The sequence below is a fragment of the Drosophila kikkawai genome, chromosome X (genome assembly GCF_030179895.1).
Source record: "Drosophila kikkawai strain 14028-0561.14 chromosome X, DkikHiC1v2, whole genome shotgun sequence".
NCBI classification, from domain to species: Eukaryota; Metazoa; Arthropoda; class Insecta; order Diptera; family Drosophilidae; genus Drosophila; species Drosophila kikkawai.
This window is the reverse complement of record NC_091733.1, coordinates 10490036-10506743: the sequence shown is the minus strand read 5'-3', so window position 1 is coordinate 10506743 and position 16708 is coordinate 10490036. Positions and strand designations below refer to the sequence as shown.

Sequence of the window (16708 nt, the reverse complement as noted above, 5' to 3'; positions counted from 1 at the left end):
GGTTTGTTTTGTAAGAAAAAAATACTTTATGGCATGAAAATACCGGAGCTTGTTCATATAATTTCGTATGATCGTGAATTAATTTCTAATTGATAGTGTCATCGAAGATCTATATGTTGTCTGAAGTGTTACCACCAATCATTTGGAGTGAGAAATGTTGCCATACGTACACCTTGCCTAAAAAATACTTTATGCTTATAGGATATATATATATTATATTTTCAATATTTCAATTTTTGAGATATGGCCAAGTTATATTATTTCAGATTTTCGGTTTTAATTTTATGAAAATCGGACGACTATGTCTTATAGCTGCCATAGGAACGATCGGGAAATTAATAAAAAAAAAATATATAACTTTGTTGTTTTTCAACGTATTTTCATCTACTCTCAGATACGAGCTTATTTAATTATTTCAGAATTTTGGCATACATTTTATGAAAATCAGACAACTATATCATATAGCTGCAATAGAAGCGATCGGTAGATGTAGAGAAAATGTAAAGCTGGGAATGTAATACTGTAACCGTCAAACTGTAAACATAATAAGTATAAGTAAAATGTTATGAAACTTTGTTTTGTGTGTGTTTTCAGCATTTCTTTATGCTATATATAAATATACAACTTGTAAATATTTTATTTTTTTTTTTTAATTATTTAACGAGAATGGCTCGATTCTTAATGATCCAATTGCAATCTGCAAGGGTATACAAACTTCGGTGTGCCGAAGTTAGCTTCCTTTCTTGTTTTTTTTAATATTAGCTTATTCTAGCTTATTTTTTTCAAAAAACTAGCTTATATGGGCGCTCATCACCTGGCAACACTGTACTACAGGCCTGAAGCTTTAAATGTTAATTTATTAAGGAAAAATATCTTAAGTCTTAGTTTTCTCCTAATGAACCCCATTTTTTTGTGTTTCCTGGGCAATTTAATTTCAAATAAATTTTATTTTATTTTAAATAAATAATTAATTAAAAAATAAAACAAAAAACCCTTAACGTAATAATAATCTTAGAGTAATCTAAATCTTAATCTATTTGTTTGCAGGCTCTTTAAACACCATTAGCCGGAGGAAGTGGCGACTTCTGTTCGATTGGCGGAGCAGCCACCGTCGAGACGGCGTCCGTACCTCCAACTGGCTGCACCTTTACCTTAGCCTGAACCGCGGGCTTTTTGGCAGGCAGCAGAAGGCCCTCCAGGTTGCCAAAGGGCGCCTCGATCAGGATGTACGCGGCGAAGGCAAGGAGCACGGTGAAGGCGAAATCGCCCCAGAAGCGGAGCATCTGCGATGAAATCACGGTTAGCCAATTTACAGATGGAATACTAGGACACGGAACTCACCACTTGGTAGTCACTGAAGTAGGTGTTGGTGCGCGTGAGGCCGGCATTCAGGCTCTCGATGAACATGTGGAAGATGTAGGCGGAGTAGGAGAGTCGCGACAGCGGCTGCCACAACGGCGATGAAAGAAAGCTGTTCGCCAAACCGCCGTATCCTTGCATGCAGGCGAAGACCAGCCAGCAGAGGCCCAGCGGCCAGGCGATGCGCGTTAGCGTCAGGTAAAAGGCCTCCTCCAGTGTGGACGGTGTCTCCTGGTGCTTGGCATAGGGGAAGACAGCAAATAGGCAGGTGAAGAGCAGCGCCAGGCTGACCAGCCAGCCCAGGAGGACAGCTGCCCGGCTGAGCTTGAAGGACCTGCCTCGGTTGACGTGCAAGAAGTAGCCAAAGAGGATTCCAATGAGGTAGGGCGAGGCCCGAGTGTGAGTGGAGAAGTAAATCTTTTTCATAGAATCGTTCTTTGGATTCAGCCTGCAAATGGGATCACAGCGTTAGCACTCCTTCCCACTAATACAAGTACAAACTACTTACAGCGACAGGTCCTTGAGGATCATCATGGTGAAGAGACAAGAAGCCAGGAGCAGCATAAGCACGAATATCATGGCGGCCCCCTTCCGGCCCCACTTGTAGAGCGCGATCAGGAGCAGGGGCGCGATGATGTACAGCTGCATGTCCACGGCCAGGTACCAGGAATGTCCCAAGCACTGCAACAAGAGGAATCGTTATCTGGAGAAGTCCAATGCGTATGACCTGAAGAAACCTACGATTTCATGGGTGGCATAGTTTTGCAAATACAGTAGCGACCAGAACCACGTATCCTTGCACTGCGCGTAGTCATCAAAGTTTATGGATCCGTAGAGGGGGCCATCGCCCATGCGCGGAAGGATTGTCATGTATACGATGATGGCCATGGCCAGGATGGGCGTGAGTCTCAAGTAGCGGTGCAGGTACATCAGCGGAACGTTCAACTTTCCCTTGGTCCTGCAAGCAAAGAAGTTCAGTGGCCATTTCAAAGTTGGATAAGAGCCTGCAATACTTACTTATCCATGGTTCTAAGGGCGATCACCACCAGGAGCAGGCCGCTGAGGAAAAAGAAGGTGTCCACCGAGTAGGCTGCGTGCTGCAACAACATGCTGTACGCCGACTTGCGCCACTGTCGAAGGGAAAAGGACGACATTAGCACAAAACTTGAGGAACTCTTCACCAACTAACCGTGTTCCAGTCCACGTAGTTCAGATTGGGAGCAAAGACATTGACGAGATAAACGTGTCCGTAAACCACCCAGATGAAGGACAGGCAGCGGATGCCGTTGAGACAGTCAATGACATTCGGGTTGGTTCCGGGCTCCACCAGTCGGAAGAGGACTCGACTATTGGCGCGCGCCGAGAAGGCCTTGATCCAGGGATTAAGGGATTGATCTGAGGGGAAGAAAGATCAGCGTGATAGGCAAGGGCTACCGGTTTGAAAGATTGACTACTCACTCTCTTTATCTCCGGGCAGGAAGTAGTCACACAACGTGGACAGGAGCACCAGGGCAACTAGTATTGAGAGCACCACTCTGGAAGTGTTTTAATGTAATAATTCAAGATAGGGATTCAGGGTTCTTTTGAGGCACTTACATGGTAAATATGGTGAGGGCATCGTATGGTTTCTTCTCGGCGGTGTGGCATGTATCCTCACTAACCAGCGCCTCATCCGTGCTAAGCTCCATGTTGAGTATACTCTGGAACAGTCTGCGTAGCATCGTGTCCATGTGTTCGGCCGAACAGGAGGCGGGAAAGCAAACGGCCGTTTTCAGGGACAACAGCGGCGAAACGCTCGGCAGGATGGGGAATCTGGCGAAACAGTACTTGCCCTTGACACTGTGACCGCTGGTGACGGCATGGTCTATGCGCAGGCACTCGTCGTAGTTACCCAAATCGATGAGATTGCCGGCAATGATGCCCGAGGGTACTGAGCCCCACGAGTCGATCACTACGAAAGATTACTCGGGTTTTAGATTGGAAATTCTTGGCTTTCTAAAGGATCTCTATTCGGACTTACTCTTGAGAGCCCATAACTTCAGGGACTTGAGGTCATTGGTGAGCAGTGTGAGGTCCGCCAGGCACTTTAGATCTTCAGCCGAGGGCAGTCGATTCCGGGCCAGGTCATCGAGTGTTATGTTTTGGTAGTGATCAGAGAACTCCGTACCCAGGCGCCCCAGCCGGGAAGCAGTCTGGTAGCCTTCGGCAGAAGTCTCGAGAGGTACAGAGGTGCAGCTGGCCACTGCCAGGGTGCTCAGCAGCAGGAGCGGTGTAAGTAGTCCCATGTTGACCATGTCCACTGGTCAGTTGTGATGAAAGTCTTGGTTTGGACAGCAGTTGTCGCCCCTGCCTTTTTATATTGCTTTGGCTTATCAATGTTAAAGCAGAGAAATCGGAACCATAATCGGAATAGGAATCGCTGTAATCAACCTCTGTAATCTTTCAGGGATATGTCCCACTACACCCGAAAGTTTCTTCCGAAAGGCGATAATTCTAATCATAATAAAAACAAAGCAAGTCTAGACCATTTGGGTGGAAATGTTTTGTACTAAATGATTTTTGCCTTAAAGTCATTTTTCCCAAAACTGAGTAATGGTATCTTTCGGGGCCTACTTGGACTTTGCGCTGGCAAGTATCGTCTGAAGAAAGGCTGCTTCACCTTGATACTAGTATAAGCCATAAAGCTACTATTTAATAGATGACAATATATGCGTCTAGGGTGAACTTGTAATGCGAACTTGCCCAAGAAGTCGTGACGGAACCCTTTTCTTCCTTGAACCCGCCGAGCTTATCGTTATTCAAAAGATTGTTTTATTAAATATTTTAGATTTCCGCATAAGTACTCAGCACAAGTGCGCATACATACCGGTTGCGTACAGTTTAAATTCAAATAAAAATACTTCCAGGAACAAAATATTCCACTGAATTAACTCTGGGCAATATCTTGACGGGAAATCAGGATTTTAAACTTTGGTCCGGTTTTATTATTACTGTGTTTATGCAAGGCCAAATTATTACTTGAAATTTAACAAAATAGTGGGAACAGAAGCATTATTTCATATATTTTTAATTTCTATTTAAATTCGGAGGCAAATCCGCCAAGTAGTGTGCGGAGGATACTATGTGTGGGCTTGCTCTCTTCTCTAAGAAAATATCGGCTGTGTCCGTCACAGGCCCATTTTGAAAAACGCGGGCCCAGGGGAACCCCTCTCGACGGGTCTGATAAATAATAAAATAGTATGACAACAAACTCAAAGCCTTCTGGAACGGATTAAGATAGCCTCTCAAGATTTTTTAGAACAAGAAAGGTTCCAAAAATTCAGATCAAGTAGTCCTTGATTCTAATTGTAAAGATGGGGCAGTTTGCTCATCATATGAGAGCTGGAGCTATCGATGATAAAGCGTTTTTGAAACATCGAGAGCATCGAATATACTTCAATGTTTTGTCCACCTCTTAGGTGAGGCGACGAATATTTATTAGTCTCGTCTTGACTCCTGAGCTGTTCAGAGCTTCTTTTTTTTAATATGTATATTTTTATTTTTTTAACTGATTCATTTTATTATTTATTTTTTATCACATTTTTCGTCTTGTCGTCATCCTCTACCATTTCTGAGTCCCCACGTTGTTTTTTTGTTTCTTCATTTTTTTTAAATATTTATTTTTTAAATTAATTTTTGTTGTATCGCAATATGCGTTCATTAGTTTCTGCCATTTCGGAGTTACAACATTATGTGAAGCGACTAATATTTATCAGTCTCGTCAAGAGTCTTGAGGCCTCTCGTTTTGTTTTATTTATATATATTTTTATTTTGTTAACTGATTCATTTTATTATTTCTTTTTATCCCATTTTTCGTCTTGTCGTCATCCTCTACCGTTTCTGAGTCGCCACGTTAGGCGGAGTTGCTTGCTTTTTTGTTCTGTCAATCTTAATTTTTGTCATATTTCATTTTTCTGTTAATTTTTTGATATATTTCTTAGTTTTGCGTTCGTCATCTTCGACCATTTCAGAGTCTAACTTAAACTTTAATATTTATCCATAATTTTATATAATTCTTCGAAAAATCAAAACCTAAAAAAAATCTATAACTAAAGCCTAGTACTGAGAGAACGAAAATCCGCTGTTACAATTGTGAGGGCTTAATCGCAATATATTTTGTTAGGTAACCAAAGAAAATAAAGAGAAGCCTGAAACGCCATGAATAGGTTCATTTTCATTGCCTTAAATTCAATTCGGAAAGCTGCTCTGGGTTGATTTTTGAAAGGTTAATAAATCTGCAAGCCGATTTCAATTTAAATATTTATTCTTAATATTATATATTTTTTTATAAAAACCCAGATTTATGTATAAGTCAAAAATGCATTAAATTAAATTCCCAAAGCGGGGTTGTTTTAGTTTTTTTTAGGGTTTTTTTTAATTTCATTTTTAGGCAATTTTTTTTTGACAATTTTAACGATGTAACCCCTTATCTAATTTAAAAAAAATGCTAAAAAATTGTCTCCCTCTGAACATAGCTAAATCGATTCGGCTGTTGATGCTTATCAAGAATATATATGATTTATAGGGTCGGAAATGACTCCTTCTCTGCGTTTCGAACGCCTGACTGAAATAATAATACCCTGCAAGGGTATACAAATAGTGATATATCTGCTCTTAAATACAAGAACTCTTTGACTTTCCAATAGGCAATCGATCAAACCTGAAGTACCTTTCAAAATAACTGAACGGTATTATTTTTAGTCCAAAGTATCGGTTGTTTCTGTTTTGTTTTCTAAATAACAAGATTATCTCAACACCGCCCACCCACCCATCGTTCCCAGGAAAACCAATGAAAAGCCAGCACAGTTCTCCCTCAAGTGGATGTTTAGATTATCTGGCATTTTAAAAGCGATTACTTCGTCTTTAATATTGTTATATGGCTATCAGAGAATGACCAAGCAGATTGAGTGACTTCCCCGAAAAATAAACCCGAAACGGAATTATTTCTTCGGCTTTTAGATTAAACGTTTAAACGGAATATAGCCGGGCTGCTTATGTATCAATTTGAATTTATTTCCGAGAGCGATCCCAATCGAACCGAAGCGACCTTCTGGGAACCTAGTCAGTGATTGGGATTGGGCCCCTCACGGCAATCTCGCAGTGCGTCCATGACTCAGGTAATGCGGCGATAATAACCAGAGATACGTGGTATTACTCAGAGCGCAGCTGAGGAGGACTACAAGTGGTAGCCACTTCAAGTGGCCACCATAGATCACATTACATAAAGGCTTTGAATCTGAAGCTGGGATGGGCTTAAGGGTGTGTATGGTAATTAATTTCTTTCGTACTTTTTTTTTTATTTCATATTATAAATGTTTATTATCTTGAGAGTATTTTGATAAAGTTTCACATTGATCAAAGCAAAATTGACAAAATTATGCGTAGTTGAAAGGAGTTCGTTTGGTGTAAATTTTTAAATTTTTTAAGTTTTGTTTATTTCAAAAAATTATATAAAATTATAGGAAAATATTTAAATTAAGTTAGGCAAACAGTTTTATTATTTTATATAATTTAATTTAAAATTTTGTTTTATTTTTTATTTAACAAAATAACCTAATTTTGTTTGCCATAAATTGAGATTTTGACTTCCAATGTTGAGAAAAAAAATTTGGAAAAATAAAAAAAAACCTTGGGACACTTATCCTATAAAAAATGCATTATGTTTTTTTTTTATATCGGATGATCCTGGGGACAGTTAGGATGTACACGGAAACCAACATTTTTTTTAAGGCACTCGGGAGATTTCCTATAACTCCTAGACCTCTCAATATTTTTCAATACAAAATTAAACAAAAAATTGGTTATCTATTGTGTTATTATGTGGTATTGAATTCATTAAGCTGACTTTAGCCGTTTTGCCACAAAAAATGTTTGAAAAGTGGTTCGTTTTGCACCGAATTAACCAACCCCCCTAAACCGTGCCAAGGCGGGTAAACGAATGACCACCAATCTGTGGCTACCACTAACCGATAAGCAATAAAATGTGGAGGAGATTCCTGGCTTTGTCTTGACAGAATTTTAGAGTCTGATAACGCTCCTATCTGCAGGGGCAGCGGGCACTGGGCAGACCGCCAAGGTATAAACAGACGTGTAGCTCCAGCGAGCCTAACAATTGCTCTATACAGCCGGACTGGGAACTATGGTTAGCCTAGCTGTGACTACTCTAGGGATAATCTTCCTGGCTGGTGTCCGGGTGGAGGCCCGCCTGGGCGATGTACGTGCCATCAGCCAAGGACAGCAGGCCGCCAACATTGATGGCCACAATTACATGGCCTTCTCCCAGCTGCGCCGCCTGGCAGGGGAGTTCTTCGATCACTATCCCAATCTCACCCAGGCGGATCTTTATCAAGATGCGCGAATTCCCTCGGCCCAGGATCTGCAGTGCCTGGCGGATTTTGCGGTGCTAACCAAGGACCTGCGCAACCTCAAAATTTGGGCGCTAAAGAGTAAGTAGGATTAGGAGTAGGTGGCGCCGAAAACGATATAAAACTGATGCTAGCGGTTCTCTTCCAGTGATAGACTCTTGGGGCACGTTGCCGTCTGGCGTGCTCGTAGGCAACTGGTGGGATCTGGGACACTTTGACGAGTGTTTAGGCATCGATCACCCCGATGCCACCACAGGACGCCATGTCCGGGGCAAGTATTGTTTCGCCAAGATTGTGCCCGCTCCGAGCGTGTCCCAGGCGCTGGTAATGAAGACGGCCCTCTGCTTTCCCGCCTCCTGCTCTGCGGCCAACATGGACACCTTGCTAAGCCGGCTCTTCCAGACGCTGCTGAACGTGGAGATTGGGACAGGAGTGCAGATAGTGGACGAGACCACTTGTCAGACAGCGGAGTCGAAGTCCTACGACGGAGTCACTGTATTCACCATGTAAGTGGTCCCCAGAAGAAGGATGGAGGGTGATCTTTACAACCAACAAAAAATATTTGCAGAGTCCTCCTCTCGATACTGGCTGCTGCCGTGGGCTTGGCCACCTGCTATGACTACTTCTTGGTTCAGGATGAAAGTGAGTATTGAGGGTAGGATCCAGGGAGACATTCACTGAGTAAAACCTTGGGAAATCTTCCTTCGCAGAGTCACTGCCTCCGGTGGTCAGAGCCTTCTCGGCCAGGGCCAACTCTCGGTCTCTGTTCCGTCTAGTGGATACCAAGGCTAATCCCAATGTGATAGACTGCCTCCATGGCATCCGTTGTTTGTCCTTCATTTGGGTGGTCTTTTGCCATGACTACCTGGTCTTTGCCATGTCGCCCAACATGAATATGACCTATGTGCTCACGGTGAGTGGCAACACCTACTCCTCCATCATCATCTAGCTTAACCCCGTTCTCTCCTAGTGGATCGACTCCGTTTTTAGTTTGTTCGTGAAGCACGGGGTCTATGCCGTGGACTCGTTCTTCTTCCTGAGCGGTCTTCTCCTGGTAGTGATTGCCCTACGTAGCATGGACCGTACCAAAGGGAGGCTTAACATACCCATGATGTATCTGCTTCGTTACCTGCGTCTCACCCCCCTCCTGGCCATCGCCATACTCATCTACATGAAGATCCTGCCCCTAATGGGCAGCGGTCCTCTCCATGGAACGGTTGGCTTTGACGACTACAGCGTCTGCAAGGACACCTGGTATCTAACGCTCCTCTATGTGCAGAATGTGGCCACCGATCGACTGGTAGGTGGTACCTTTGAGCTCTTGAAAATATCACTTACCTTATAATCTCACTTGCTGCAGTGCATCAGCCACTCGTGGTATCTGGCCGTGGACATGCAGCTGTACATCTTTGCCCCCTTCCTGCTGATTGCCCTGTACAAGTGGGGCAAAAAGGCGGCCGCTGGGATCTTTGTCCTGTTAATGCTCCTGGCCTGCTGCCTGTTCAGCATCATGGTTATCAACGATCTGTCCCTGTAAGTTTTACTTTATAAAAAGGTGGCAAAGGAAAGGAGTCTAAACTGGGAATCTCTCTTTAATTCTCTCTTTCAGTGGCGCCCAGGGCGGCGAGTCCATGCGAAAGCTTTACTACGCCACCAACACCAGGGCCTCACCCTACCTTATTGGCCTCCTCTTCGGTTACTTCCTTCATCTCAAGCGGGGTCAGGTCTTCCGGCTTAGCCGCTTGGCTGTCCTTGTGGGCTGGCTGGTGAGTCTGTCCCTGCTGGCCACCTGCATCTTCGCGGTCTATGGCCAAAATACTTTGCCCATTGTGGAGGAGGCCTTCTATGTGACCCTCACCCGCATTGCCTGGCCGCTGGGCCTCTGTTGGTTGGTCTTTGCCTGCATGCATGGATATGGGGGTCTGGCCAGCGAATTGCTCTCCTCACCCCTGTGGCAGCCCATGTCCAAGCTCTCCTACTCCGCCTACATCTTCCACATGTTCATCGAGTGCCTTAACGGGGGGTTAACGCGCACCAATACCTACTTCAGTGACTACCAAGTGGTGAGTTTGGATCCACAGTTTCTCTGTCTCCTTGATATTTTTATAACATGTTCCATGCCCTCTAGATGCTGCGTTTTTGGTCGGACTTTGGCTTCACCATGCTGCTGGCCTACCTCATGCACATTCTTGTGGAGGCGCCGCTGGCCCATCTGCAGAGTCTCCTGCTGCCCACAAAGAGTCAGCAGAATCCCAGGCCCAAGGAAGCGCCATCTCTAGCAGGGGAAGCTGCAGTCCAGGAGGCTCCAGTCAAAGCAGATAAACCCAAAAAAGCTGAAGTTGAAGCTGAAGCTCCTCCGGCGCTTCATTGAGACTCTTTTTAAATGCGAATTTATGTTAACCTAGGCTTACCACTTTCCTTTTTTTTTTTGCTTAGGATTATACATTATGAATAAGGAATTCTTAAATACTATACATTGTTTCGTCAACAAGTTGGCCCTGTTTTCAGAGTCTATACCAGGTCAATATTAAGTGAAATTCCACAAGTTATTATTACTCAGACTTTCGAAACAACTGCACGCCATCCACAAAAAACCGATATTGAAGCTGTCGCTTTTTACAAACTTTTAGTAAATTTCTTTCTTTGTTTTTTAATCAAAATTCGTGTTGGAAATGGCGCCACCAATGCTCATTTCCCTGACCCTCGGCCTGTCCGTTGCTCTGGTCCTGGGCTATTGCGTCTACTTTGACCGGAAGCGTCGCTCAAGCCCTGACTTCCGGAAGCGTTTGTACGAGCGCCGCCGTCGCATGAGGACCTCGTCGTCGTCATCGTCGAGGACCTCATCTCCAATTGGGCCCCGGGACGGTGGCAAGCAGGTCTCACCCGAGGCCTACTTCATCAGCGAGATGCGTTCGGGGGAGGAGCTGATAGGCCAGGGCTGCGTTGACGAGGGCCTCGGCCACTTTGCCAACGCCGTGGCCCTGTGCGCCCAGCCGGACAAGGTGATGGAGGCGCTGCAGGCCAATCTGCCAACGCACATGTTCGAGTTGCTGATATCGAAGCTCAAGGCGCTGCAGGTGATGGGCGATGCTGGGACCGAGGATTGGAGCGAGGACAGGACTTGCAGCTCCACCCACGACATCTAAGGGGAGGCTTAAGGCAAGTTGAATTTGTGTACAAATTGAGATACTTCAAGTGCCCCCCGTTCTGGACTTCTTGGCCTTATCAGGGCCCCAGCAATGCATTTTCTGGCCTGTGCCAGCTGCATTGCTCATCGCCGCTTTATTATTCCGATTCCGACTCACCCTTCTTGCAGCTATCTGAGTCATTATAAAAAACAGTTGTAATCTCGCACTTACCGCGAATTGAATATGCTACGTAAATTTGAGAAATTATCACCCTAAAACCCCCCTCTGACTGGCCTTAATAAAGAAATTGTGAAAAGTTTCTGAATTCCAAGTCTCTGATGAAGGGTTTCCCCGTGAGATGCCTGATTTTGATTTTCCGCAGGAGCAACAGGTGACATTAATCCAGTTTTCGCTAGATATGAACACAGCGAGGTTTCTATAGTTTTCCAAGAATCCCAGTCACCCAATCAATCGATTCTGTGATAGCCTGGACACAAGTTATCAATCATATCGGGGTTCGTTCATCTTGTTTCTGTGTGATTTATTATCAAGAAAGAAAGCTAAATTTGGGACGCCAAAGTTTGTATACCCTTGCATATATTTTTTATATTTATACCCTTGCAGGGTATTATAATTTCAGTCAGAAGTTTGCAACGCAGTGAAGGAGACGTTTCCGACCCTATAAAGTATATATATTCTTGATCAGCATCAACAGCCGAGTCGTTCTAGCCATGTCCGTCTGTCCGTCTGTCCATCTGTCCGTCTGTCCATTTCTACGCAAACTAGTCCCTCAGTTTTAAAGCTATCTGAATGAAACTTTGCATATAGTCTTCTATATGCTCTCACTGCTATATATGTCGGAACGGGCCGGATCGGACGACTATATCATATAGCTGCCATACAAATGTTCGATATATTTTTCGAAAAAATATTATAACTTTGCTGTTTTTCAATATTTTTGCACAATTTTTTAGATGTAGCCATTATATATTATTTCTGAATTTTGGTAAAAATTTTATGAAAATCGGACGACTATATGATATAGCTGCCATAGGAACGATCGGGAAATTAATAGGAAAAAAATTATTGCTTCGTTGTTTTTCAACGTATGTTTATCTACTCTGAGATATACGCTTTTTTTATTATTCTAGAATTTTGGTATAAATTTCATAAAAATCGGACAACTATATCTTATAGCTGCCATAGAAGCGATCGGTAAATGTATAAAATATGTAAAGCTGGGAATGTAAAACTGTAAGTGTCAAACTGTAAACATAATAAGTATAGGTAAAATGTAATGAAACACTGTTTTGTGAGTCTTTTCAGCATTTAAATCTATAATATAAACATCGAAACCAATCTGCAAGGGTATACAAACTTCGGCGTGCCGAAGTTAGCTTCCTTTCTTGTTTTTTCTAAAAATTGTACGATCGTTTCTATGGCAACTATAAGATATAGTAGACTTATATACTAGTGAGAGTCGTCTGAAAATTATTTGTAAAGTTTAATTTTGATAACTTTAAAACAGAGGGACTAGTTGGTGCAGAAACGGACACGGCTAGATCGACTCGGCTGCTGAAACTGATAAAGTATATATGGTATGCATATATTTTATAGGACATACATTTTTCCATGCGTTGCAAACTTCTAACTAAAATTATAATATCCTGCAAAGGGTATACTAAATTCTCAGAAGGAACCCACCCACTGCGTTCATTTACCTGAACTTTAATTTGACCTAGAATCCCAATATCTGGTGGCTCTTGTGGATGCTTTGAGATGCCTTCCACCGAGGGGGGCTTATCTAAAATAAAATTTGGTGATTGCTCGTGCCTGAAGTGGACCTTGGCTTCGCCAGTTCCGATTATCGGGAGCCGATATAAAAACACGGCAGGATTACAGAAACGTTTGCCAGCACGTTAATCTATTCGTAGTAACTTGTTCAGCGGCGGAGATAACGATTCCACGATTCGGGGGAACACGCCGAGCTTCGATTGGCCATATAAATGGGACATTGACGTGTGATTAGAAAACAATTGCAAACCGACGGGGAAAATCGAACGATGGTCAGTTCAGTGTCTAGAGCAGCCCTCCCCCTCCTCATTTGCCTGGCGGCGGTGGCGCAAGCCACTCTTCCGACCCGCCAGATCCCAATGGAGGACACCTATCACCGCCATCCCAATGCGAGCTACGAACGGCTCCTGGAGCTGCCCTCCCTGGGTCCCGAGTTCTACCGCCAGTTCCGGAACATTTCCGCCTCCGATCTCCATCTCCTAGATGGACGCCTCAACCAGCAGGATCTGGTGTGCTTGGCAGACTTGGCCCAGTTCATGGGGAGCCTGGCCTCGCCCAAGCTGTGGGCCCTTTCCAGTGAGTAAAACCCATAAGTTAAGTCCTCATCCAGTCCCGAATTCAACAATCTCTCCAAACGCAGTGCTGGACTCGTGGGGCAGCAAGCCCTCGGGTTTCCTATACGGTAACCGCGTCGACATGGGCAACTATGAGCAGTGCCTCCGTGTGGATGGAACCATCTCGGAGACGCACCACATAAAAGGGAAATACTGCTTTCTGGAACTGCCCATCGCCAAGTGGCTGGGCTTCAACTCGGACTTCTTGGCGGAGACCAACATAAAAACCGCCGTGTGCTTTCCCTCCTCCTGTTCTGCCGAGACCATGGAGGTCTTCCTGAAGCAGCTCCTCCAGCGTCTCCTGGGCACCGGCGACCTCGACAAGCTCTTTTACATCAACGAACAGTCCTGCCAGACCAGCGAGAGCGATCCCCTCGACGGTCTCACCATCTTCACAATGTGAGTATCTCTGATCCTCCTCTGTTCCTCACCCAGACTGACCCTGACCTCCGCCTCCGCCAGTGTGTTCCTGTCCATCTTCTGTGCCGTGGTGGCGCTGTGCACTCTCTACGACTACTTCCTGTGCCCGGATCAGGGCAAGCTTCCCCGGCTGGTGAAGGTCTTCTCGGCCCGTGCCACTTCCCGCGAGCTGTTCGCCATCGTGGACCCCAAGGCGACTCCCAATGTGATCCAGTGCCTCAACGGCATGCGCTGCCTGTCCCTGATCTGGGTGGTACTCGGGCACGAGTACATTATCAATATCATGGCTATGGCCATCAACCAGGTGGACAACCTTCGATGGATGGGAAAGCCCTTTTCCAGTTTGATCCTCTTCGCTCCATTTTCGGTGGACACCTTCTTCTTCCTCAGCGGTTTCCTGCTCGTGGCAATTGGCCTTCGAGCTCTGGAGAAGTGAGTATGGAATGAGGAGTCTCTCGGGGCTTGACTAAACCCAGAGATCTCTTATATTTTGCACAGGAGCAAGGGCAGGCTGAATGTGCCTCTGATGTACCTTCATCGCTACCTGCGCCTCACCCCAATCGTTGCAGTGGCCATCCTTGTCTACATGAAGGTGCTGCCGCTCTTGGCCGCTGGTCCTATGTACGAGAAAGCCGGCTTCTTTGACTACTCTTTGTGCAAGGACACCTGGTACTGGACATTGCTCTACGTGCAAAACTATGCCACCACTGATGTTGTGAGTTTGCGCCGGGATCTGGAAAGGGAGTCCCGCTTAGAGGAAACCCTAGAGTCTTCTTTTACCCGTATTCATTTTCGGCTTTCAGTGCCTTGAACACACCTGGTACCTGGCCGTGGACATGCAACTATACCTCCTGGCACCCATCCTGCTCATCGTGCTTTACAAGTGGGGCAAGAAGGGCGCCGCAGCCATCCTCCTGGTCATGCTGCTGCTCTCCGCCTGCCTCTTTGCCACCATCATGACCAACGACTATAAGATTCTCTTCAAGTAAGCCCCCCCTCCGAGGATTCACTGCCCCTCTTTTGACCTCTGACCACTCCTTTTTCCGCAGGAATGGTGGTCAGCTTCCGGACGTGGCCAAGAAGATCTACTCTGCGACTCACACGCATGCAGCTCCCTGGTTGGTGGGCACCCTGTTTGGCTACTTCATGCACCTGGTCCGCGGCAAGCAGTTGCGCCTCAACGGGCTGGCCGTGTGGACCGGATGGCTACTTTGCCTGGCAATGATCTTCACCTCGCTCTTCGCCATGTTCCCGTATGCAAAGTTGCTGGGACCCTCACCCACGGTGCTGGAGGGAGCGCTCTACTACACCCTGACCCGCATCGGCTGGCCCCTGGCCCTCTGCTGGGTGGTCTTTGCCTGCGTCCAGGGATACGGTGGCCTGGCCAACAGCTTCCTCTCCTCGCCACTGTGGCAGCCACTGTCCAGGCTGTCTTACTCCGCCTACGTCTGGCACATCTTCATCCAGGAGGTGAATCACAGGCGCGTGCGATCAAATACTTACTTCTCGGACTACGACGTGGTAAGTGTGAGGGAGCCAGTGGTCAAAGGCAAGACTACTTATCCACTAAATTCCGATTTTCTATTTTCACAGATGTGCAACTTCTGGGCCACTTTTGGCTTCACCCTCTTAATGGCCTATGTGATGTACGTGGTCGTGGAGGCTCCGCTGGGAGGCCTGGAGGGGCTGCTAATGCCCAGTCGAAAGAGTCCAGGGAAGCAGCCACCTGCACCGGCTCAAGAGGAGCTACATGAGGAGCAGAAGGAGCCCCAGCGCCCAGAGTTCTCCCAGACTGAAGATACAGAAGCGGTTACCTCGAAGACAGCTGCAGGCTAATAAATACGAGGGTGGGCTGATAAATAGTCGGCCTAACAGAGAAAAAAATTGTTTTTTAATTCATAAATATTTTATTCGATTAGTGTTTTCTATTAGCTGATTACTGTGAAAGTTTCATGCGGTTTTATCAACACAGGTAATTTTGGCGAGACTTTTAACGCATTCACTTTTCATATTGACGAAATAATATGAATAAAATCGAATATCGTGCTGTCACGCAACCGCTTGCAGATTGCGCAAACCAAAACGAATTTTTTCGTCGTTTTGTGACTGTTGACGAAATCTAGATTCATTACCATACACCAGAGAGTAAGGAACAGTCAAAGCAATGGATTTCAACTGGAGAAACGGCACCGAAAAAGGCAAGAATCGGTTTGTCGGCCAATAAGGTGATGGCAACGGTTTTCTGGGATTCCCGAGGTGTAATTCATGTGGATTATCTGGAAAAAGGCAGAACAATTACGGGAGAATACTATTCCAATATCTTGGGACGATTTGATTTGGAGCTGAAGAAATAAAAGGCCGCACATGGCGAAGAAGAAAGTTTTGTTTCACCAGGACAATGCTCCCGCTCACAAGAGCTTTGTCGCCATGTCGAAATTGTGTGAATTGCACTAAGAAATTCTATCCCATTCACCCTATTCTCAAGATTTAGCACCCTGTGACTATTATTTATTTCCAAACTTAAAAAAATGGCTTGGGGGTAAGAAATTTCAGTAAAATGAACTGGTAGTCTGTGAAACAAACCCCTATTTTGAGGACCTGGACAAATCCTATTTTATAGAAGGTATTGGGAAACTGGAGGATCGGTGGTCCAAGTGCATACGTCTAAAAGGAGATTATGTTGAAATATAAAAAAGAAAAATTTAAAAAAAAACGTATTTTCTTTGTAAGGCCGACTTTTTATCAGCCTACCCTCGTATTATTATTATTTTGTTTGTTTAATAATAATTTTAATTGTATTATTTGTATTGTAAATTTAAGTTCAAGCGCTAGTCAAGTCGATAAGAAAGCATTTAATCTTTAATAAAACCGAAAGCAATCTTTAAATGGTGCAATTTCGATAGATAAAGATAGGGCTTCCTGGTGGATCAGATTAGGAGGGAATTTCGTTTATATTCGGTGACTATTATTATTGTTATTTAACTGTAAT

General features: G+C 44.8%; 4 protein-coding genes across 5 annotated transcripts; 3 read left to right on the top strand and 1 right to left on the bottom strand.

Moving 5' to 3' along the window:
- Positions 1 to 980: 980 nt before the first annotated feature.
- Positions 981 to 4777, bottom strand: LOC108083340 (nose resistant to fluoxetine protein 6). Its single transcript, XM_017179084.3, has 10 exons — positions 4226 to 4777; positions 3380 to 4146; positions 2956 to 3310; positions 2818 to 2894; positions 2549 to 2754; positions 2377 to 2489; positions 2101 to 2317; positions 1868 to 2040; positions 1342 to 1807; positions 981 to 1283 (listed from the first exon to the last, which is right to left on the bottom strand). Exons 2-10 carry the CDS (start codon positions 3651 to 3653, stop codon positions 1053 to 1055), a joined length of 2112 nt encoding a protein of 703 aa, XP_017034573.1. The 5' UTR covers positions 3654 to 4146; positions 4226 to 4777; the 3' UTR covers positions 981 to 1052.
- A 2758-nt stretch (positions 4778 to 7535) lies between these two features.
- On the top strand, positions 7536 to 10176 carry LOC108083339 (nose resistant to fluoxetine protein 6-like). The gene is made up of 8 exons (XM_017179083.3): positions 7536 to 7844; positions 7912 to 8269; positions 8332 to 8405; positions 8474 to 8676; positions 8734 to 9063; positions 9124 to 9296; positions 9373 to 9826; positions 9892 to 10176. Exons 1-8 carry the CDS (start codon positions 7538 to 7540, stop codon positions 10132 to 10134), a joined length of 2142 nt encoding a protein of 713 aa, XP_017034572.1. The 5' UTR covers positions 7536 to 7537; the 3' UTR covers positions 10135 to 10176.
- A 259-nt stretch (positions 10177 to 10435) lies between these two features.
- Positions 10436 to 10909, top strand: LOC108083338 (mitochondrial import receptor subunit TOM20 homolog). Its single transcript, XM_017179082.1, has one exon. It carries the CDS (start codon positions 10436 to 10438, stop codon positions 10907 to 10909), a length of 474 nt encoding a protein of 157 aa, XP_017034571.1.
- A 460-nt stretch (positions 10910 to 11369) lies between these two features.
- LOC108083611 (nose resistant to fluoxetine protein 6-like) lies at positions 11370 to 15609 on the top strand. 2 transcript variants are annotated; one of them, XM_070288126.1, is made up of 8 exons: positions 11370 to 11470; positions 12634 to 13261; positions 13326 to 13698; positions 13762 to 14151; positions 14218 to 14434; positions 14523 to 14704; positions 14769 to 15240; positions 15313 to 15609. In XM_070288126.1, exons 2-8 carry the CDS (start codon positions 12955 to 12957, stop codon positions 15553 to 15555), a joined length of 2184 nt encoding a protein of 727 aa, XP_070144227.1. In that variant the 5' UTR covers positions 11370 to 11470; positions 12634 to 12954; the 3' UTR covers positions 15556 to 15609. The 2 variants fall into 2 exon arrangements, with proteins under 2 accessions (XP_070144227.1, XP_017034972.1); XM_017179483.2 differs by lacking the exon at positions 11370 to 11470 and adding an exon at positions 12376 to 12489.
- The last annotated feature ends 1099 nt before the right edge of the window (positions 15610 to 16708 follow it).